The 23,448-nt window shown below is 41.6% G+C and overlaps 1 protein-coding gene across 4 annotated transcripts in view; it reads right to left on the reverse strand.

Annotated features, from left to right (window-relative positions):
- The window catches only part of TENM3 (teneurin transmembrane protein 3), a 598,389-nt gene that overhangs the window by 85,242 nt on the left and 489,699 nt on the right, over positions 1-23,448 (reverse strand). For all 4 annotated transcript variants that reach the window (XM_045997095.1, XM_045997094.1, XM_045997093.1 and 1 more), the window contains 3 exons: positions 23,153-23,347; positions 21,794-21,994; positions 15,221-15,406 (listed from right to left, as the gene is read on the reverse strand). In XM_045997095.1, the coding sequence (XP_045853051.1) occupies positions 15,221-15,406; positions 21,794-21,994; positions 23,153-23,347 (582 nt within the window). The remainder of the gene's footprint in view (positions 1-15,220; positions 15,407-21,793; positions 21,995-23,152; positions 23,348-23,448) is intronic.

Here is a 23,448-nt window from a genome sequence, read left to right on the forward strand (position 1 = left end):
GAATAAATAAAATTTATTACTGAGACATCAATGACATTATTACTGCAGCAATTTCTATGAAAATTCAATCTTTTTGGACAGGTTCAAAGATATTAATTTCTCTTTATCCAGGAGAAAATTAATTTTTGCCTATTCCCCTATACACATACGTGCAAAAACAGTTTAAAGGAGACAGCATAGTCTAGCGCTCAAGAGGAAGGTATTGGGAATGGCTCCCGTGGGTTTTGGCTCTTACCAGCTGGGCAACCATAAAAAAATTAGGTAACTTCTCTGAGCATGGGTTCCTCCAATGGAGGTTTAATTTTACTTACTTATTTACAAAGGTTTTTACTTATTTATTTGAGAGACAGAGAGAGAGCGAGCCACACCTGTGCTTGTGAGCAGGGGTGGGGCAGAAGAACAGAGAATCTTTAAGCAGAGCAGGGAGCCTGGTGTGGGTCTCAATTTCATGACCCAGAGATCATGATCTGAGCAGAAATCAAGAGTTGGCTGCTTAACCGACTGAGCCACCCAGGTGCCCCTCAGTGGAGATTTTAAGAGATTCTATCTGCTGAGGTTGTGAGGATTAAATAAGTATTGTATGCAGGGAACACTGCATTGTGCCTTAGCGCATAGTAAACACTCAATAAATACTAAGTAGCATTAATTAATCTTATTAATAAGAGAGTTTAGAAAGGACCGATGCAGGAAGTAATTGGCATCTTTTTTTTTTTAGATTTTATTTATTTATTTTTATTTATTTGACAGAGATCACAAGTAGGCAGAGAGGCAGGCAGAGAGAGAGGGGGAAGCAGGCTCCCTGCTGTGCAGAAAGCCCGATGTGGGGCTCGATCCCAGGACCCTGAGATCATGACCTGAGCCGAAGGCAGAGGCTTTAACCCACTGAGCCACTCAGGCGCCCCAGTAATTGGCATCTTTTAAGAGACTCTGAAGAATGAAAGAAATCTCACTTTAATTGAAGGAGTTGGGAATTGCCAGTCGCTTTTCTCTTCAAAGTCATGAGGCCCACTCCACCGCAATAATGTCAGGATAAGCCTCCTTATTCTTTACCTCCTCCACATCATTTCCCTTTCATGGGAACATTCGTTATGTGAACTGGCTAATTCCCAGAGTGGGCATAACTCCACTCTCATATCAGAAGTTTTCTTCTTTTTTGTCTCCCATAAACCCTCTGCTAGTGTAGATGCACAGTTTCCAATCAAAATGTGACCCAGCTTTTCGGAATAAACATACCCCAACTTGTCCTTCTAGACTGTGCGTTCCCTCATTAGTAACTGTACTTGAGCAAGGCAAGTCCCTATGTCCTAACGGCGTATAGATATCTTTATAAATATCTATAAATACAAGTCTCTTTTTATGGGAACCACTTGGAAAGGAAGACACATAAATACCCTATTTGACATGCATTTCTCTATCCTTACATTGCAACTTTGCAGACAATTTTTCATTTTGTTCTTTGTTGTCAAGTGTGCCGAGACGATATGATGGACTTGTTGTAGCAGAATGCTGTTAAGTCTGGGGGTCACCATTGCTAAACACAGGAGGAAACCCACTCTCTGCTGAGCCGGTTCCCCGAACAGTTTGTGGTTGTTCCTGTGGGTGACATGCGGACACAGGAAATCCATGCAGTCACAGCAGACACACACGTAGGCTTGCAACTGCGTGGTTTGTCCCTATACTGATCACAGTTCAGAGGACAATGCTTGTGGGGGCAGGTATGTGTCATGAACTTACAGATACCTGTTTTTTTAATGGCAGGTATGTGGTGATTTTTTTTTTTTTCTCCACACACATCAATGCATTTGGAGTGGGTTACTCAAATGCATAATAATCACTCCTGGGGACTCATCTTAAAAGCCAAGAGTTGGGAGTGTGTGTGAAAAACATTATTTTACCCTTCATTGCTCATGGGGGGACTAATTAATGAATATCTAATGCCATTAATTCACAATTAGATCACTTATGTTTAACCACATGCTTTCTATGCATACATATATAAATATTACTTTTGAATAGAACGATAATCATTCAGCACCATAACAATTAAACAGCTGTAACCTGTCTCGTGTGTTAAGTGACAGAGCTGCAGGCAAGCTTCGTAAGCAGATGGTCTTACCCACCCATGCTCAATGTTAAAGACTTTTTAAAAAAAGAGATGTTGACAAATCAGAACAAGTAGGCATAGTTCTAATGCAAATCGGCCAATTTGCAATGTAGATTACCCTAAAAACTAATTTGGTGTACAGGAAAAAATTAAGCTCTGTTGTTAAAGGAAGACATTATAGTACATTTGGATATAGTAGATTCCCCACCAACATAATTATTTGCTAATTTCATTCAACCAACGGAGTTTAATGGAAAAGCAGCTGGCAAAGTATTCATATTTATGGACTTCCTTTGACTGCTCCTTAATTTATCCAAGGCACATGTCGGCTAAACCCTAGGAATAATAGCCATATTTCAGACAGCTGTTTCCCAGCTTCACGGAAGAGGCACTCGAACAGGAGAGGGTCAATGAACCCATCATGAAGAAGAGCAATAGAAAAAAATTGGCTCCAGTCACACCATAATCTGTGAATATAATATGTTAAATATGAAAAGAGAGAAGAGGCATGGCTTCTGTGTGGACTCACACCATAAACACGCTTGTATTTGAAAAAACTGGGAGGTGGAAAGGAACTGTTTTAAGATGGAAAAAGGCTATTTTCAACTTGTCACAGTCAAGGAATGACAGAGATAAATTCTGCCATTGTAAGGATATTAATGTACCGTTGCGGGAAGGAATCATAGCTCTTGAAATTGTGGGCTTCATTCTTCTACCCTTACATCAAAGGGGATGCAAAGTTCTGACTTTTTCTTTACTCCACTGCGGCAGGAAGGCCCTCTACATAGAACGGAAAGGACTGAAGAGCTGTGTGAACACCTCACTAGCTGGTTAGTCCTCCGCAGTCACCTGGCTTGACTTTTAAGGAGAATGGATGTATTTATAACCTGACCCTCCTTACAGTCTTTCTCTTCCTCGCTACCACTGTGAAACAGCTGACAGCATACTACTATGCACCCAGTTTCACTCCCGAATGCCTTGGACCCAAACCCCTCAATAAAAGCCTTCTGACGAACTTGGCAAGAATTGAAAGAATTGAAAGGAGAGTTTTCCATCTTTATTTCTAGTTAAATTGTATATCTTGTCCACTGAGCTTGAAAACCTCCATATAGTAGATTTTGGTGGAAATTCTGGTCTTAGATGGTTTTGAAGAGATGCAGATCAATGAGGTGTTCCAAGTGGAAAAAGACACTATAGTATACTAGTAAAGGAACACAATGGCAGGCGGTTAACAAAACAGTATGATATAATTTGACGTATGACTGGCTTTTCTTGATATCATGTCTCTCCATAAACTTTTAAAAGACAATTTAGGGGCTTGGTTGAGGGTTTGGTTGAGCACTGACTCTTGGTTTGGGCTCAGACCATGATCCAGGGTCATGAGATCAAGCCTCACATCCAGGCTCTGTGCTCAGTGGGGAGTCGCTTGAATTTCTCTCTCTCTCTCTCCCTCTGCCCCTCCTGCTTGTACTTTCTCTCTCTCTCTTTAAAATAAATAAATTTTAAAAAATCATTAAAAAAATTAAATTGACAAGATGAGAAATGAGATTTTAAAAAAGCAGAAGGAATTCCTAGGTATGGGTATATTCATACTCAAAAAATCTGTTATGGCATATAACATTTTAATTCAGACTAACAGATTCAAAAATTTCCCTGGCATAATAATTATAATGGATAAATCATTTCTCCAAGATGCAGAGCACCTACACAGTAAATTATTTGATGAGACTTAAAAAAAAAAAAAAAACTAGCTAGAAAACCAGTAAGTTCACTTGAAAAATAAACACAAGACAGTAAGAAAGGAAGAAATCGGGTTGATCAGTTCTAAAGAAATCAGGCATATTTCAATGATACCTTAGTGATCATAAAACAACAGGAACAATCAGCGTTTTCTTAGATGCTGCTGCAATTTGAGAAACATAACAGTGGATTTAATCCTCCATTTTTCCCCTGAACATACTGTCTTGATAGCCGGTGGCCATTACAGTGAGAGCCGAGCAGGAATCAACTTAATTTATAGCAGCTGTTGAGACCCACGTTCTATCACAGGAAGTAGATCGGGGGAAATCTGTACACAAATAATGACCATAGCATACAATTCATTATTGTATGACTCTAAAGTATGTGAAGCCCATTTTTTCTAAAGAACTCAAAATTCTCATCCTTGTAAGGCCATGTGTAAATCATCTATATGGAAAGATACATGTTAAATCCAAATACATTCACCCACAAAACAATTACTCCATTCAGAACTGAGTTTTAGAAATTAAAAAAAAAAAATAAAGTCCCTTTCCTGAAGTATAGAACACATTTAACATTTCCTGAAAGCGGATAACCATCACTGAGGTTTTACGTCTTGGGGATGTCGCTAGGTTGCTGCTTCTCTTCTCTGGGGATAAATTACAGCATGAAAGATGGGACAGAGCACAAGGGGGACTCAAATGCCGATGTCAACAGTAAAAGTTGTTTATGTCTACAACAGTTACTCCCGTTCTTAGGGGTAAAGAAACTGAAGTGTGGGGAAATAAATCATCAAGATGATGAGAGAACATTGATCAAAGTGGTCTGGGACTACGATTTCACTGATGGTCACACAGCAAATCAGGTGCAAGAGTTATATGAAGATTCGAATCCAAATCTTCTTGAGGATGTGTCGGACTGAAGGATGCAATTCTAAGGGGGCTCTTGAGATCTTACGAGACCTGCGTAGGCAGGTTAACAGAATGAGGATGGGATGCTACAAAGTTAAAGTTGCAAGGTGCTTCACAAAAACTTGGTAGAAGAGTCAAATTTTAACAACACTGAAGCTTTATAGGATACAGGTTGCTAAAGTGAGTAGAAATGAAGAGTGATGCAAAAACCTTCACACGCAGTACAGAAGATGAAACTATGACAGAAACATGGTCAAACTTTTTAAAGTTTCAAATTTCGACCACTAAATTCAATTTTTTTTTAAGATTTGTTTATTTTCGAGAGAGAGAGAAAGAGCGCACATGCATGCGTTAGTTGGGGGAAGGGCAGAGGGAGAGTGAGAGACTCTCAAGCAGACTCCCAGCTGAGTGTGGGCCTGATGCAGGGCTCCATCTCACGACCCTAGGATCATGACCCGAGCTGAAATCAAGAGTCGGAGGCTCAACTGACTGAACCACCCAGGCGACTCCACTAAACTCATTTCTGCTGGTTGATGACTCCTGTAACCTAAGCTCGGAGTGAAAGCCTCCTTCAGTCCCAAGCACCGAGCTGTCCCTGCTGCTGGCGCTGTCTGCCCCACATCAAACCCACAACATCCTGTCCTTTTATGCTGAACTTGGTGCACGTAAAGAAAACAAACTCCTGCAACAGGACAACTGACACAGTGCAGAGAAAAACCACCCAAAGCCTAGGGCAATTAAAATATCAAAACAGGTGCCGGGTGGCTCAGTGGGTTAGGCGTCTGTCTTTGGCTCAGGGCATGATCCTAGGGTCGCGGGATAGAGACCTGCATCCGGCTCCCTGCTCAGCGGGGAGCCTGCTTCTCCCTCTCTCTCTCTCTCTGCCCTTCCCCCCCCCACCTGTGGGCCTGTTTTCTCTCTCTGTCTAATCAATAAAAAAACAAAACTTCAAAAAAAAAATCAAACCAGCTATCATATTGTCACCAACATGTCCTTCTTCATCAGAATGAAGCAAAATGCAGCATCGATGAATTAACTAGTAAAATAAGCATTATCTCTGTGATAGTTTTAAAAAAGATTGGAACCGAGTAGAGAGAGCATTGACAACCCACTAGAGCCTCCCCCATCCAGAAAGGTCAAGTTTTGCCTCTTCAGAAGAGAGCAGAGGGCCTCATTTAAAAGAAGAAAAAGATCCCCAGGAGCACCCGGCTGGCTCAGTCCATGGAGCACACGACTCTTGGTCTCAGGTTTGTGAGTTCAAGCCCCACACTCGGTGTAGAGATTGCTTACAAAAATAAATAAAAATTTAAAAACCCAACCCATTCTGGGGGGATTACAGATTTAGATTACCACATCTAAACTGGGAACTGAATGCACAAGAAAATGAAAAAACAACCTTGGGAGGCCTCCATTGGGCACTAATTTCTCTCAAAGGGAAAAACAGACATCTAAAAATCAGCCTGGTTCTCAGATCATGGGTGATACACAATGAGCTCTGAGGGGGCTTTCAAGGTTCTCCCAGGAACTGCTATTCTCTTTGTCACATTCAATTACTTAGAGTCACTGGGCCTGCAGAGCGGAGAGGCTCTTAAGAACTTGCCTTTCTTGCATGCCCCATGGGAGGCTTTTCAGCCTCTCTGGATTTTTATTGCTAACCAAGTCAGCTTCGAAGAATTTCCTTCCAGTCCATTCTGTGCCAACACACTCCTGCTGACCTGCCCTCCACCATGTTGGATAGATCACGAGGCATCCCTGTCCTCACTGTCAGGGTGTCAGCACCTGGAGGGGAGTAGCAGTTCTGGAATCAGCAAGTAATCCTGTCTTTCTGTTGGCTAATTCCTCTGCACACAGGTACAACTCAGGAGGGAAGAATCAGTCACTGTCACCTCGCCATGAGTTCCAGTTCCCAACAATCACCGCAACAGTAAGAAACATCTAGATGGTGTTTACTTGTGCCAGGTCCTGTTCTAAGTGTTCTTGCACATGTTGGGAGTCCTTTCACACGCTCTGTGACCCTCTGAAGCTGTGCTGTTTTCGTTCCCACTTTATAGATGAGGAAACGGAAGCACAGAGGGTTTAAGCGGTTTCCCCAAGATCACACAGGGATCCAGTAATAGAGCTGGAAGAGAGGCAGACCCAGGTTTTGTGGGGTCTGAAAATTATATAGTGTGTGTGTGGGGGCCCTCATTAAGAAAAAGATTACCAAATTATGAATATGAAATTAGGTACAAGGTGAGGAGTTATTTAGAGGAAGAAATCACAGGGAATTATTTTTCAGCTGATAAATGCCAAAAATGTCAGGAAAGCACACAACATTTTTTATTAAGTGCCTGACACGTCTCTAATAAATGTTTTTCTTTCTATATTTTTGGGCAATATTTTTTCTTTCATTGCCTCTTTTAAGACAGTGATTTTGTAATATTTTTGTATAGAGAGAAAGCGAAGATAACTCAGCCTTTATTCAATGCCATTATTTAACATAGTTCTCATTACTGATAGCTTAGGGAAGTTTCATTGGGCTTCAGAATGTGTTATTATTGATGCCACGTTAATTTTTGGCCTTATTGCTAAGCTGGGAGGACTTTATTCTGTAATAAACAAATCTCAACTACTCTGAATAGATGACATTCATTAACTACTTTGTTGTGATAGCTTCATAGAATATTGTGAGTTTTAGATGATTTCACTCATATGTGGAATTTACGAAGCAAAACAGACCAACATAGGGGAAGGAATTAAAAAAAAAGAGAGAGGGAGGCAAAGTACAACAGACTCTTAACTACAGAGAACAAATGGAGGGTTTGTGGAGGGAGGTGGGTGGGGGATGGGCTCCATGGGGGATGGGCTTTAAGGAAGGCACACGGTGCGCTATGTATGTGATGAATCACTGAATTTTACTCCTGAAACCAATATTGTACTATATGCAACTAACCGGGATTTAAATAAAACCTGAAACAAAAACAAACACAAAAGAATATCAGGACTTTTATATCATCTTTGTCAACATCAGTATTCCACGTCATATAGACAAGAAATCTTCTGAGATGTTTCTATGATTCACAGCTACACTGCAGCGAGCAGCACGTGTGTGTGACTTCACACCCTGATGAACTCAATTTTGCAACACTGCTCCCAGGTTTGTGCCCTCAAAAATGCAAGAATTCGGATACATTGCTCAGAAAAGAAATAATGGTCATAAAGGAGAAAATCATGGCAAGTTTATTATTAACTAATTTCCATTCCCAAGTACATTTCTGACAGGAGAAAAGGTCCCTTTCGATGAGGTATTTTTCAATACATCTGATGGCAAGAGGAATTTTCCACAGACTAACTTCTGTTTCTGAATGATTCTTGTTTCTCCTCCGCTACCTATTTACTTCTGGTGCCGGGCTCCACAGGACAAATTCATAGCTTCACATAATCTCTGACCCTGGACTTCCTTTCACTAGGTGAGTTAGCAGGTGGTACAAATATCCCTGGGTGGCTGGTAATAACAACCACAAATAGCAATGATTTCACACCTCATAAATATATCCAATTAAATCTAAACTAAATGCATCCCCAGCCTGAAGTCTCCTTAGCTGAATCCTCAAAGTGCCCATAGTCACTCCAGGGCCATCCTATACAAGGAAAGGCGAGATGGAAAGGAAGTTGAAGAGCAAAAAAAATAAAAAAAAATAAAGGTCCTAACTGATTTGCAAGTTTTCGATGAACATGTGACCCTATAAACCCATGGTCCCCTTGTAAGATCTTAAAAGGGCTTGTGCAAGTGAGATGCTCTGACCTTTTCCAGTTTGACAATAAATAAGTCACGGGACCTGCCAGGGACCCAGGCAGCTGGCACAGGAGACCCTTGTTGAACGCCTACATCACTCTGACACATGTGAAGCCCAGCGTCTCCCAGAGCACTCATTTGCAGATGTAACGTGGTACACAGGATTCATTTAAGGGAGACTTAAAAAGTTTCAATAAAAATGTAAAAAGATAGTTTCTGTGTTATTAAAAATAGGATCCCCAACTTGGGACATCACAGAAGTTACAAAGAATATTGATTTTGTAATCTAAGTAAAGTATACATCAGAGTGGCCATTCCCTCCCACCCCCCACTGAATTGCCACTTATTTCTAAATTTAACAACAAAAATGCTATTCTTTCAGCATTATCCTGAATTAGAGGATAGAATTAGAACAACAAGGCTAAGCTCTGTCCACACTGGTAGAGTTTTGATCTTTCTCTGTTTTGCGCCCACATTGTTTGGTGGTTAACTCCCCCAGCTTTGTGTATTTCATCTTTAATTTCTAATCTTCTGCATCCCAAAGCCCAGAGCGACCACAGTATTTAATAGAGGGATGTGGAGTACTGTATGTCTAAGTTTTGTCTGAACAAACAAAGCATGCCTTTGTGATCACTAATGATCCCGTTTCCCAACAGTACTAAAGAATTAGAATAAAAACAAATAGCTCCTCTTTTGTAGCTTAAAGGAATTAGGATTTCCCCTAGGCCAAATTTCCATTTGAATTGCCTGAAAGTACATGAAAATCAATGTAGCTCAATAAACAACTCTGTGTTTGAGACAGCACTGGAAGACAGATCCCACAACAGACCAACTGATCTATCCTTTCGTCCATCTTCTTTCCTCCCTCCCTCCCTTCCGTCCTCTTCCTTTCTGAAGATAACCCCTCTCAAAACCCTCAACTCAAACATGGAAACTTCTGGTAAGCCATATTAGGTTACAACGAAATGTAAATTTCACGTTGGATGGCAATTTTCTTTTATTTACTTATTTTTAGACGTCTCGGCACCCAAAAAACATTGTGGTTGTGTCATTTATACTTCTAAAGACTCTTGTGCATTGGACACTAGTTGCTATGCATTTTCACAAGTGATCTACACTACAATAGCCTATTTGATTCTAACAACCGTATGGGGTACATAATATGATACAAGGACACATACTCAGAGAGGTTAAATGACTTGCCCAAGGTCATACTGATATAGTAGGCAGTTAGATATGTGCAAGAAACAAGTGCTTTCCTATGGAAACCAGGTTCCAAACAGCCAGCTGGGTCAGACCCCGGGGGACAGGTGTGCGGTCCCCCCTACGAATGACCATGATCCTACAGTTTCAACACCATGCCCCCATGGAGGAAGCCTGCCATGACAGTTCTGACAAGGACCAGAGAGGGCCAAAAGCTCTCCCTCTCGGCTGGTAGGAGGAGTCCCTTAGATGATTGGCTGTACCCTAGTCATGACTGACCCTAGCTATGACCCAGAACCTAACATAAAAAGGAAAGACAACCCTGAACCCCAATACAGCTGCCCCCTCAGGGCCTGCCACCTCTCCCATCTGGACAGTGTACTTCTGCTTAAATTGCTATTAAACCCTTGCTTGGTGAAGAGTTTGGCTCTGAATTCTTTCTTGGTCCAACTCAAGAACCAAGGCTGGGGAGCCAGGGGACTCAACCATTGGCAACACACTACGTAAATAATGGTGTGACCATGGTTCAAATTCCAAAAGCTCCTTTTTAGTTTCTTCTTTTTTTTTTCTCCCCCAAAAGCTCTTAAACATTAAAGTATTCTGCTTCAAAATCACATATGTTACATACTATTATAACGATGTTAAATTTGGGGGAAAAAAGCCAACTAGGGCTAGGAACAGTTAAGATACAAGTTACTTTGGATAAATTGGAGAGCTGACTTGAAAACACATCTTTTTCATTTCATACTTTTTCTCATTTATGTTACCATTAAATTGCATAAGAAATACCAAAACTCACAGATGAGCTGATCAATAATTGCCTAATGGATAAAGAAAGAAATTCACAAATGGAAAGTAACGGAGGCATGCAAATGCCACAGGAAAAAATCAAAAGCTAAATGAAACTGAGAATGAAAAGGGAATCCCCTGCTTAAATCTCATAATTTTCCAAATAAAGCAGAAATCATCAATAAATTCTGGAATTGTAAGAGACCTCTAGGGACCCTTCAGATAGGGATACTACTCAAGAGACTTAATGGATGGAAAAAGTTAAACAGAATTCCCCTCTTAAAAATACTCCCCAAACTAACAACAAAAACAAACAAAAACCCCAGTGTTTCACAACTAAATAATTATTGCCAAAGCTTATAGGGACCGAGATGAAAACATGTTTTTGGGATCTTGTTCCAGGATTTTAAATATGTCTTCCAACCTGAGGTTCTTCATTCTATCTAACCAGTATTTGAACAGCGTAAGCCCACGTTCTCCATTTCCGTCTGTGGGGAAATGGGAAATCCCAGTCAGCCTCCAGGAGACAATTCACCCAACCACAGAGAGAGCGGAGCCTTCCCTACATTGGTAAGAACCTCCATGGCAGCTAACAATCAAATGTGTTATCCAGGCCCCAGCCCTGCGCCACTCACCCCTTGGGGTCACAGTCTCGCCGGATGACCTCCAGGGCTCTCAGATACAACTGGGTGACTGTAGGGACAATCTCTTTTCAGCAACTGCTGCCAGGAAGAGTTCTTGGGGAAGCTACAGGTTAGTAACGCTCAAAATGTAGTAACTTAGGATCCATCCCTGCCCTGAATATTTAGCTGTATTGCACTCAAGAGCTGGGGATTCTGTGCACAAACATCTGTTCCGCAGAGGCCAGTGTGGCATCTGCCTTGCTTCCGTGGCTAATTAACTCCAGGCACAGGCCAGAGAGCAGTTTTCCTGTCTTTCTCACCAAGAAGAAGAACAGGGAGGGCTGAAGCAACTGAAGTTGCCTTTACATGGACACAGACTCTGGTTTCTGTTAGACACATGAACAGTGAACTTACTGAATTCGCCCAAGACACGCATCTCCCAGTTTGCAGACCTGCCCTTGATCGATACAGAACTGTTCTGGCTTGTTTACAGAGAGATGGCCACATCATATTCCAATGACATCAACTCCTATTTACAAAAGCACTTAATTACAGTTAATATGTTTTAACTTGTTTCTGGGTCCTCTCCCTATTCTTACATCTTTCCTGTCTCACGAGAAACAAAAATAGGAACGTGAGTGTGTAATCATTTGACCCTCCCATGGGTCAAAGGGTGACATCAGGCTAGTTGAGCAAACTATGCTGGTGCTATTACTATTAAACTATGGTAGTGATAATTGCTGGTGGTTAGTTGCTGGGGTTCAATCATGGAACGACCTTCTCTTTATTTACGAAAGGGTTCAACAGTCATAAATGCTTTTTGGGGAGGACGGGAGAAATATTTATTTTAATCATGATACGCTGAAAGTAGATGTCCCTTGGGGCACCTGCGTGGCTCAGTTTTTAAATGTCCGACCCTGGATTTCGGCTCCGGTCATGATCTCAGGATCATGAGATTGAGTCCTGCGTCAGGTTCCGCCCTGGGCATGGAGCCTGCTTGAGATTCTTTCTCTCCCTCTCCTTCTGCCCCCTCTCCCCTCCCCCTCTCTCTCTTTAAAAAAAAAAAAAAGATTTCCCTTTGCTGCATTTTCCATCTGCATGCACCACAAGTCAAAGTCTAGCCCCAGAAAGGAGAAGGACTTGGGACAATGAACTTGATGATTACTATGCCCAATTTGTTGAACACATGATTCAGAATAAGAGGAAAATATGGACACATTAATAAAAATATAAAGACGGAATCTTTTCAGATAGATAGAATGTTCAGTGAGCACTCCAAACTCACAGCCTATTTTACTATCAAAATGCCTATGGTTTTACGAAAGTGTGAATAGTTTATGAAGACAGTAAGATGACTAATGAAGAACAGTCTTTGCTTTCCATTGGGAACTTTTGTTTGCTTCTAACTGTTTAGTTTCTCCTCCATTTCTCTTCCAATTAACCTCCCTGTTTGTAGTCAATGAGATGGCACACAATTTGGGAGAAGACGAAAAATCTGCTGATTTAGGAGTATTCTTTCATAAAGTGGCTGCTGCTTTCAGCCAGATGTATGAGTGTTGAAACTGAGAGGAAATGCACCAACACTAACTATCCCAAAGGAGAAAATGTACTGTGGTTTCCTGGGTAGTTTAAACCTGTGGCTCACAAAGGTCTCCTTTTAAATGTCCCCTTAGGCTTCGCTGTGGACCTATACACAGATTGTAGAAAGCCAGAAAAAAGGAGTTGGATCCCTGCAAGCCAAAACTTGGAATACGTAGCTCTTATAGTCTAAAAGAGCAAAACAGTGATCTGAGGTTCTCTACGTCTTTTAAAGGGTCCACTCCGAAGATTCATTTTTAGACAAAGCAGGTCCTTTATTCCCACATGCTCTTATGGAGTGTCAGAGCAACAAAATAAAATAAAACAATAGAAAATGGAATTGTTAACAACCAGGGCAAGATATGCTAAATTGTTCAGAAAAAACCTGTTACTAACAAAACATCCTGTGTGATCCCAGACAACGGAGAAGTTGTCCAAGAAGAGCTCATCTATAGGAAACTAACCAGGTACTGTTGCCTCAGTCAGGGAGGACATCAACAGAATGATTTATTTAGTAACTGTTTGTGGGCAATTAAATTTGCCTACAGAAAACCTTACAGTACACTTCTTGCTTTTCCAAGCTATATATCCATCCACGTGTTTGCTGTTTTTCCTAGGGTTCACGTAGCCAAAAGTGTAACATTCCCTCCCCCACGCCCCTGCCCCAGCTAGAATCATTTTCTTTCTGAGGGGGATGCGGGTGGTGGGGTCATCCCCATTTGAGGGAGTATGATTAGAGGTCTCTCTCTCCTGCCCTGCCTCTGGTAATGTGGGCATCGTGGGATCTGGGGGCATGCAGCTGTTGGGTATCAGGAGTGTTGCATTATCTTGTGTCCACAGAAAGCGACCCAGATTGTGGTTGTCAACTTTTCCTGCTTTAGTGTAGTTCACAAGTGTGGTTCACATAAACAATAGGCAGTCACGGCCCTGGGTGGCTCTCTTAAGGCGTAGAGGAGGGGACCAGGTGAGAGTTGACACCAGGGGTCTGACCTGTAGAAGTCCACAGGGCTGGTGGTTAGCTGGCATCTAGAAGACTGGATGTTCTCTATAATGAGAGGGTGATTTTGCCTACGGGAGAATCCTTCCCTCAGAGGATCTGGGCTTTTGGTGGTTGTGGCTGACAGACGTGCCCTCTTAGAGCAGCTGTAATAAAAACCTCTCGGTCTCAAATGGGCTTCCCTCAACAGAAGCACGTGTTCCTCGCACACGTGTTGGTGTAGCTCACCGTGGGAGAAAGGTCCATGCTCCATGTGACTGCTCTTGGAGTAGTCAGGAATACAGGAAGCCTGTGCGTGGATTTCTCCAGACACCACCTGATGGAGGCTTTTTCCTTCCTGACAATTAATACAGTCATGAGCACAAGTGCTCTGAGTCTGTGAGCCCTTCTGTGGACCCTCACCTGGGGGGCGGGGGGAGATCACCGTCCTTAGAACAGAGGCCAGGAGTGTCAATAAGATTGGAAAGGACCTCACTTAAAGTTTTGTAAGGATGTGACAATTTATAAAATGTATGTGATTTCAACTTCCCCATGAAAAAATTCCTAGCTAGTCAGTTCCTGTAAGCAAGAAAATGAAGTACATAATACTTAGAGCTGCACCAGAAGAAGATAATCTTTCCAGATACTGAGACTCCCTCCAACAGTTTTACCAAATTATACCCTATGGACACAAAACACCATACCTCAGATTATGAAATTTTTGTGGGACTGTGTCATTTATACTGAACACTGTACACTTTCAAGGAAGTAAGGTAGACATTGATTACCTACGTTTGTTATGTTTTCTTTAATTAAATACTTAAATTTCAGTGACTCAAACAGTAAGAAAGCAAAGGCACTTTAGACCTTGGAAATACGATACTGTGTATGTTCTGGAAACTTCTGCCTCCATGCTAACTGCCTTTTATGTACTTTTATGTACCACCATTTTGATCTTAAACACTTATTTGTTTTATTTACCCTACAGAGTTTCACCAACATCATATCTGAAGAAGGGTTAGCATATAACTTTTAGAACATCTAGCCTTGTGCTCTTCATTCTACTTTACTTCTTGTGCTGCTACAAAATAAAGTCATAAAAAAAAAATCAAACCTCTTTTTCAAAGACCCAAATATATCGACAGGTGCTAAGATGGTTGGTGCTGGAATCTAGGGAAGCCAAAAAGGGCCCCCATGTGGCATCTCTTTTAAAGTGAAAAATATTGCTGTTATGCAATGGCCCTATGGAACACGGAAAACTAATATTCAATGAAAGCATCTTTATAGGAAACAAATGAAATCAGCTTCGGGTGAGTCCATTTTTGCGGCCATCACAAAACACAGTGAGTAAAAAAAATTCCTCTTACTTCGTACTTGTGACAGCTGCTCGAAAAAGAACGGAACTGCCTAGGCAACATGGGCTTCCTTGAAAAAGCAATTCAGGAAATCAGCTTTTCCAAGCGGGGGTGGGGAAACCTGCCCCAGCAACCCTGCCTGCTCAGGGCGGGGGGCGGGGCCTACCGATGGTGCAGTGCTCTCCGTTCCAGCCCTGGCTGCATTCGCACTTGCCGTCCTTGCAGGTGCCGTGCTCAGCGCAGCGCGGGTGGCAGGCCCTCTGGCTGCAGGCGGCGCCGGTCCAGCCCTCTTCACAGCGACAGGTGCCCCCCATGCACACTCCGTGCGAGCCACAGTCCACGGAGCAGATTTCTGCATGGAACAGAGGAAGCAGAGCAGGAAGGGCGGGGAGGGTATCGGGGAGGGAGAAAGGGTGTGGAGTAAGCGGGGCTCCATCTTCAACTCAAAAAACAGAACCATTGAAAAATACAAGAAAAATATTTATAGACTCAGTACGTTTTAGCATCGACTCGTAAGAAATATACATGGTAAAAGTTAACGTCTTCAGTCGTCATTTAATTTCAAAGGCTGCTGTGATTGGGCATAAAATATACAAGAGAATTTTGTTACAAACCCCTATTATATATGTGTGTGTGTATAAACACACACACAGATGTTACTAACAAAACAGAACACACCATTCACAAGGAGAGGAAAATACACAGGTCATATATCTCAGAGTATCGTTTGGCAGCTGAGGGCAAATGTATACATACAAACACATACATCAAGTTAATATAAAATTAATAGAATATTTCAGTGTTGAAGCATGTCTGGTATTTAACAGAAGTTGGGTTTCACCCCTATAGCAAGCATTGCAAAGGGGCTATTTCTACTCCTAATGTTTAAATTTCTAAAATATTCAGAAACTTTTAATTAAAAATAATCTTCTGTAGGACCCACATCGCTTGCTTCTGATACACACACATGCTGGTTAAATAAAAGAAATTGTTGTTCTTCCTATTCAGTAAATTTGTACTATGGAACAGATACAAACCACAATGGAAACCCAGTTTTAAAATATAGGTAACTACTAGTCTGTCACTGGAAAAAGTAGGTCTTGTGGGTACTAGAAATGACCAAAGGACTTCAAAACAGTAACAACAGTTTTGATCTCTAGAAAGAATTCAGAAGGATATTTTATATTTTACTTTTCACATATAAAGTTAAATAAAATCAATGACCTCTTTTTTTCTACCATTGTAAGACCACTGCGTGGTTCTGGTTTCCTTGAAAAAATAAAAATGCTGAACAATAAAAACCCGAAAGCATTTCTAACAACAGAAAATGGACTGCAGCCTTGTTTTTACAAGAAAAAACAGTAACTGTTTATATAATCACATGCTCCTGTTTTCCCTGCTCGCTGCCCAAGTAACATTTCTCAGACACGTTAATTCTGTCTCTCAGTCCTGCAGAATTTTAAACACTGTATCAAGGCACTGTGAGAGTTGTAATATATATTTTTTTAAAGATTTATTTGACAGAGATTACAAGTAGGCAGAGAGGCAGGCAGAGAGAGAGAGGAGGAAGCAGGCTCCCAACCAAGCAGAGAGCCCGACGTGGGGCTCGATCCCAGGACCCTGGGATCATGACCCGAGCCGAAGGCAGAGGCTTTAACCCGCTGAGCCACCCAGGCGCCCCTGTAATATTTCTTATAAACAACAGCCAGGACTATTAACTGGAAGAGAGTGGTACATGTTTTCTCATGCCACATTTTCCATCTCGTTTGAATTAAATTTTTGATTAAGAGATCCAAGATGGTGATTAACTTCAGACGCACAGAACTCAGCTCCAGAAGAGAGAGGTTTCTTTCTGAGGTACCCCTTTTATTCAATCTAATCAATTTTTCATTAGGGTGAAGGTGTTTATCAGCATTTAGCACACTAGCTTTGAGCAAGGTGCGTCAATCTTTGTAATGAACTTATTAATTAGAGTTAATTTAATTGAAGTGGAATTGAAGGGCTAATTAATGGACAAACTGCTGATGAAGATAGGGTAAAGCTCTGTTGCTTTTAAACCTCTAAATTTTCTGATGGAAATAATTCATTTCTTCTCTTTTTGCAGCTTAACCAAATGTTTCTGCAGGTGGAGAGTCTACTCTTATTGAATTTGGATATCTGAAGGTCATTTCCACAACAACAAAAGAGGCAGCTGGTAAAGTGTTTTGCTTTGGGATTCAGTTAGTTAGACATTCCTAATAATGCTGCTAGTAAACTTTCAGCCACAAATTAAGTGACCAGCGATGCTGTTATAAACTTCAAATGACAGCTGTGCCATAGGCGGATAAATTGCAGGCACACGAACCAGGATATTTTCAGAGGGCGAATAAATGCATATTTGGTATCTTCCCTGATAATTCCAAGTAAGTTTTCTGTCTTTCTGCAGCTACTAGCAAAGTTTAATAAAGTCCTTTTTTTCCCGCCCGCGCTTAATTAGTTTCTTCCAAGAAGAGTACTGTATTCATGATTCAACTCTCTATACTGAGAGTTTAATATGGTTTTCTCTTTGCACTGGGGGTGTAAAGATGCACAGGAAGAAGATCTTCGCCCACTATGTCTAGGCAGTCATTTTATATACCGGCAAAATTAGATTTGCAGCTGGCAAAGTAATTATATCAGCATGGAAAATAATCAGTCTCAATATGTAAAATAATGATAGGTGATTTGGGCAGTCAGTTTAATCTTTTAATTAACATCTATACTTTTTTTTTTTTTTTGCCATTCATGGCAGTACTATTTTATGAAGAAGACTGGATTATCTTCTAAAATTTTATTTTTAAATTTTTTTAAAGTAATCTTTATATGCAGTGGGCGGCTCAAACTCACAATCCCAAGATCCAAAGTTGCATGCTTCACTGACTGAGTCAGCTGGGGGCCCCAAGGCTGAATTGTCTTTTGAGCTACGGGGTCAATTACCAGATATCCTTTGTAAAATAATTCAGGTAATGTATTAAATAACATTATATGAAACAGAAAGGACTGTTTCATTATTTCTTTCCTACTCCAATAATTGTGGGAGACAAATTAGAATGGCAATATCTCAAATCAGTATTATTTTATAGCTAGTATTATTATGCTTATTTTACTGATGAAGGCATAAGAGACATGAACCAAGTAGCTTTACTATAAAAATAATAGTATCTATAAATTTTAATTGGATTTCTTTTTTTTTTTTTGGTGGGATGCATTTTTTTGTATAGAAGACAGAAAGGGAAATAAAAACTCAACAGAAATAATTAAATGCCTATTCTGATGCTTGTGATTATAAAATACATTTTTAAGAACAGAGGACAAACAAATTAATGTGTTATTTAAATAAGGCCTTGCACTTTTATGCTTGATCATGTTGGGCGGTGATGATTTCCTAGAACTCTTTAGTGAGGCATTCAAGATCCTCTATAATCCCACTCCTTAGTCTTCGTTTTCAGTCGTTTTCACTCTCATTTGTCCTGTACATGTTATTTCTTCTAGGGGTTATGAATTGTCTAACCAGTTTCTGGTTCTCCAAGCTCTTGTGAATCAACTCGTATTTCTACGAAGCAATAACAAACATAAACCTGTCTGCCTCCAAAAATGTATGGCCAAAAAAAGGAGGGAGGTAGAGGAAAGGGAAGGAAGAGAGGGAAGGAGGGAGATGAGGGAGGACGGAAGGGATGAGGGATGAGGGAAGGGAGGAAGGGAGAGAAGGAGAGAAACAGGGAGGAGGGAGGGAGGAGGGAAGGAAGCAGAGGGAGGAAGGGAGGGAGGGAGGAAGAAGGGGGGACAGAGGGAGGGAAAGAGGAAAAGAGGGAGGGAGGGAGAGAGGAAGGGGAGAAGGAAAGAGGGAAGGGAGGGAGAAAGGAGGAAGAGGGAGGGAGGAGAAATGAAAGTGATTATGTAAGGAAGAAAGTACATCACTTGTCCCTTTGTCCCTTTACCTAGGGTATCTACTTGGAGTGTCAACAGAAGTTTTGCATCAATATCTCAACTTAGCTTGTACACAACTGTCTTTAGTGTGGGCTTCCAGGACTCAGTCTGCAGTCGGTGAAGAACGGCACACACATCTCTCATGCCCACGAGGGTTCAGGGGGTAGCAGTCGTGTCATCCAAGTCTCTCAAAGTGCCAGGGAAGAGTGATTTGCAAAACACTAGTCTTTTTCTTCTTCTTAAAATAAGTGTGATAATTCACTGCCTAGCGGGATTTCTCTTAGGTTAATGCTGTTAGATTATACTAATAGATGAACTAATTTGAATTTCATAAATTTCACAATTGGGGGAACCATAACCAAGCAGTACTCTCATGTGGAAGCTCCTCCAAATCAATGAAGAATACGACGACAAACCGTAGAGGCTAAATTAGCCTACAGGATTCTACCTCCACAGCGACGACCATCATCACCATCACCACCACCGTTTCTACTAATGGGTTATACTTACCAAGTCCTTGCCATGTATAAGGCACTATTCTAAGTGCTTTTCACATAATTAACTCATTTCCGTCTTAGGACGATTGTATAAGGTAGTACTATTGTTGACCCCATGTTACGGGTAAAGAAACTGAGGCATGGAGAAGTATTTTAAATAGCTGATCGAATGCCATAGACCTAGGGAATGGCCAGCCCAAGACCTGAACCCAGGCTCCAGACTCCTTGCTCTTAACCACTCAGTTCTAAACAGGGCTTCAGAGAAGAAGGCATGGAGTGTGTATGGGCTAAAGGATAAAGAGCCACCCTTCCCTGAAGGCAGGACTCAACAGTGTTAAAGGGACCTGTCCTTCTGCTTTCTCCTTTCTCTCCCTTCCCCTCCTCTCCCTCTTCTGGTCCTCCTCCTCCACTTTCCCATACAGAAGCGATCCCCTCCTCCATGTCTTACCTGTCTCTCTCCATCACCTCCCCTGCATCCTGCCTGGTCCCTCACCCCCTCCCAGTTTCCCTGCCTTCTCCAGAGCCATGACCATTGCCCCAGCCCATCTTGGTTGCAGACATTGGGCTCTTCGCATCAACTCCTGTGCTGTATCTTCACCAAGCTCTGTCTAGTTCTCCTTTAAAATGGCCCTCAGATTCATCCTTTTCATGTCTATGAACTCCAAAGGAATTCACGCTCTCAGCACTTCACACCCAGGGAAAGCTCAGACTTGCCTTCCAGCCATCAAATTCTGACTCGTCACCCTCCCTGACATAGAATCAATTGGGGAGTTCTCACATAGGACTCTCATCACACTGGTGGGCGTGCATCCTCATGATGAGTGCGTTCTCTGTTGTCTGAACCATCATTGCTAAGCTACATTCCTCAGAACTGGGCCCCACCCAACCTTGGCCTCCAAATACTTTGTCTTGATTCTCCCGTGTAGGGAACATTATTCTCATAGTTGAATCTTTGTTGATGGTAGTCGTCATAGTAGTAATAATAGTAGCAGCAGTCGGGGTAGCAGCTATGTTTGGAATTTATTCTGGACTAAGCATCGTACTAAGTACTTTATATACTTTAATTCAAGCAATTCCCAAAGCATCTCTGTAAAGAAGGCCCTGATTAAATCCATTTAACAGATGGGTGAACTAAAACATACACTAGTCTGCCTAAGTCTGCACAGCTGTAAGAAGTAGAGGCTGGATGTGAACCCAAGCATCTGATCTCAGACTCTGCGCTCTGCAGTACTTTCTCGGGCTGCTTGCCTCGTCAGAAAATCTCTCCTCCTATATCCACGCTAACCGCTATCTTTACAAGAAGGCAATGAACGTGAATCAAAATCTCCTTGAAAACATTCAATGTGCATCAAGGCAGGAGCGCTCCTCTGAACGTTGATTTTATTTACATATTATTTCATGTGATATGCAATAAAAGATTAAACTGGGATGTATTGGCTTCTAAATATTTCATGTATGTTCAATCTCATCTCCCCAATTAAACTGTATGTAGTCTTCTAGATGAGAACAGAACCTTTTCACATTGTTGGAAGAATGTGGTCATGGAGTTATTTCATGGGCTACAACCAATATTTTTAAAAAAAATAGAATATACTTGGAGAAAAGTATCTGTGTGTACCACTTTGTAAAGCTTTGTTTCACTTATGTGGGTCTAGGTGTACGCACAGGAGGTCACAGTGTAAAACTGCTTGAGGCTGTAGGTCACGGTCAAGAATCTGAAAAAAAAAAGTCACTATCCTAGAGGGTAAGAATGATTCTTTACTCTCATGGGGCTCATCTCCATGCCATGCACAGAGCTACTACTCAGTAACAAACTGACTAATGGGAAAAAAATTACTACCTGCCATTTTTATTACAATCATACTATTATAATTAAAAAATAATTGGTGTCGGACCATTCTGCACATCCTAATATCTGTATCTGTATACTCTTTTGTGATCCTGCTTAGCCTTATGGCGTCAAATACTTTTTCAACTGAGGCTTCTCTGTTACGAGATAACGGGCGTTTTTAAGTCCCCATGCTCTACACAGGCCTTGAGAGTTAGGAAGACGGAGTGTTTTGCACAAATGAAATATTATTCTTCACCACGCTGCTAAAGGAGGAATTTTAATGACGAATTGACCTAGCCTGTTCCTTCTTATAAGGCAATGGAATTTCATTACTTGGAGCATGTATTTCTATAAATCATAACTTTAATAAAATCTATTAAATAAGTGTGTTTTTAGAAATTAAAATATCTTCATCTTTAGCTACACGATATTAAGCAGCCAATCATCCTGCTCTTATGCGCCTTACCGTTTGAGCAGTCTGGGCCAGTCCAGTTAGGGTCACAGGTACAGGACCCGCTCTCCTGAAGGTACGTTCCGTGACCAGAGCACTGGTCTGGACACATGGTCTTCACTAGTTCACAATTGCTACCGCCCCACCCCGGGCTGCAGTGACATTCCCCGTGGATACAAACGCCGTGATTGGAACATCCGGGGTCCAGACAGTCAGCTGCAGTAGACAGAAAAGAGAACAATTTCATAATTAAATCTAGAAGGTGTCTCACATATGTAGTGCATGCAGGATAAGGAATTAAAGCCCAGTCTGGTGTATATGAAACTTCTGGAGACTCAACGTTTTCCGTACCACTTGAAATGCAAAGGGATCATACAATGAGGCATTCAGGATCATGCCATTTAGGTAATGGAAACTCTTGCAAGGATACGTAATTCTCACGAATTACACACATATATGCTCCTGAGATTTCAGGCCATTGCTCTCTGTTCTGCTTAATCAGATAGTAATAAGTATTGGCTCCTCTGTAACGAAATTGTATGGGTTGACCTAATCCACAACCACTGAATCCCCGCAGCTGTGTGGGACCCTCAAACTGTTTGAGAAATAAATGAGTTGCATACTCTCTATCCTTCTTAATTCACTTTAATGTGCTTTAGATGACGAGATTTAATTTAGCAATTTGACTCAATAAAACTTTACACTTGTAGGGTCAATGGCCTGAAAATTTAATTCCAGAGACTTAATTGCATTACTTTCTGTGGGCAGATCAATAAAATCAATTTGATTGAAGAACAGAAATGGGGCTTTTCTGCTTTTGGAAGAAAACAATTCAACTGCACTTTACAGTATAGCATCTTGACGATCATGATTACATACAGTCATAGAACAAGCCCAGGGCGTACTTTTTTCCACTCGCGTATTATGTGAGTGAGTACATCTTCCTCAAGACGCCCAAATGCTAGACTTACAAGCTGGCGTCAGTGTGAAAAACTGTAAAAAACAAAAACAAAAACAAAAAACCCAAAACAAAAAAACAAACCAAAACAAACCTTAAAACACAAAAAAGCGAAGATAAAACAAAACAAAACAACAAGAGTCCACTGCTGGTTTCAAGACACATATATCTGCTTCTTTCCTCAGAGTGGGGGGGGAAAAAAGGACTGATTCACCCGACTGAAAGCAAAGGGGCTCTCTGGCATTTGCGCCTTTTATAGGTTAAAATGTGAACAAAACCATGCGGCCTTAACTAAGGAGATCCAAGCTGCTTTCAGGAGGAGGCGTGTGAGCACATGCACCCGCCTGAGCGAAGACTGCAAAGCTCATCTCCTTCGGAAGCCAAGCACGGGCTTCTGCAAACACTGGCACGTTTACCTTCTTCGCAGTTCTCTCCTTTGTACCCCGAGTTGCAGGCGCAGGAGCCCATGATGCAGATGCCACGCCCCCCGCACTGCGGGTCGATGCACTGCGTGGTGGGCACGTCGCACTCGGTGCCCTTCCAGCCGCTGAAGCAGAGGCAGCGGCCCTTGGAGTACTGCCCGTTGCCACTACACAACACCGGACAGGCTGCTGTGAAATAAGACAGGACAGAGGCATTAACGGCCACCTTCTCGGGCGAGACCCTGAGAGAAAGGCGACGCGTTGTCGGAACGAGGAGTTTGCAGGATTTC

Source organism: Meles meles, chromosome 2 (assembly GCF_922984935.1).
Source record: "Meles meles chromosome 2, mMelMel3.1 paternal haplotype, whole genome shotgun sequence".
Classification (NCBI taxonomy): domain Eukaryota; kingdom Metazoa; phylum Chordata; class Mammalia; order Carnivora; family Mustelidae; genus Meles; species Meles meles.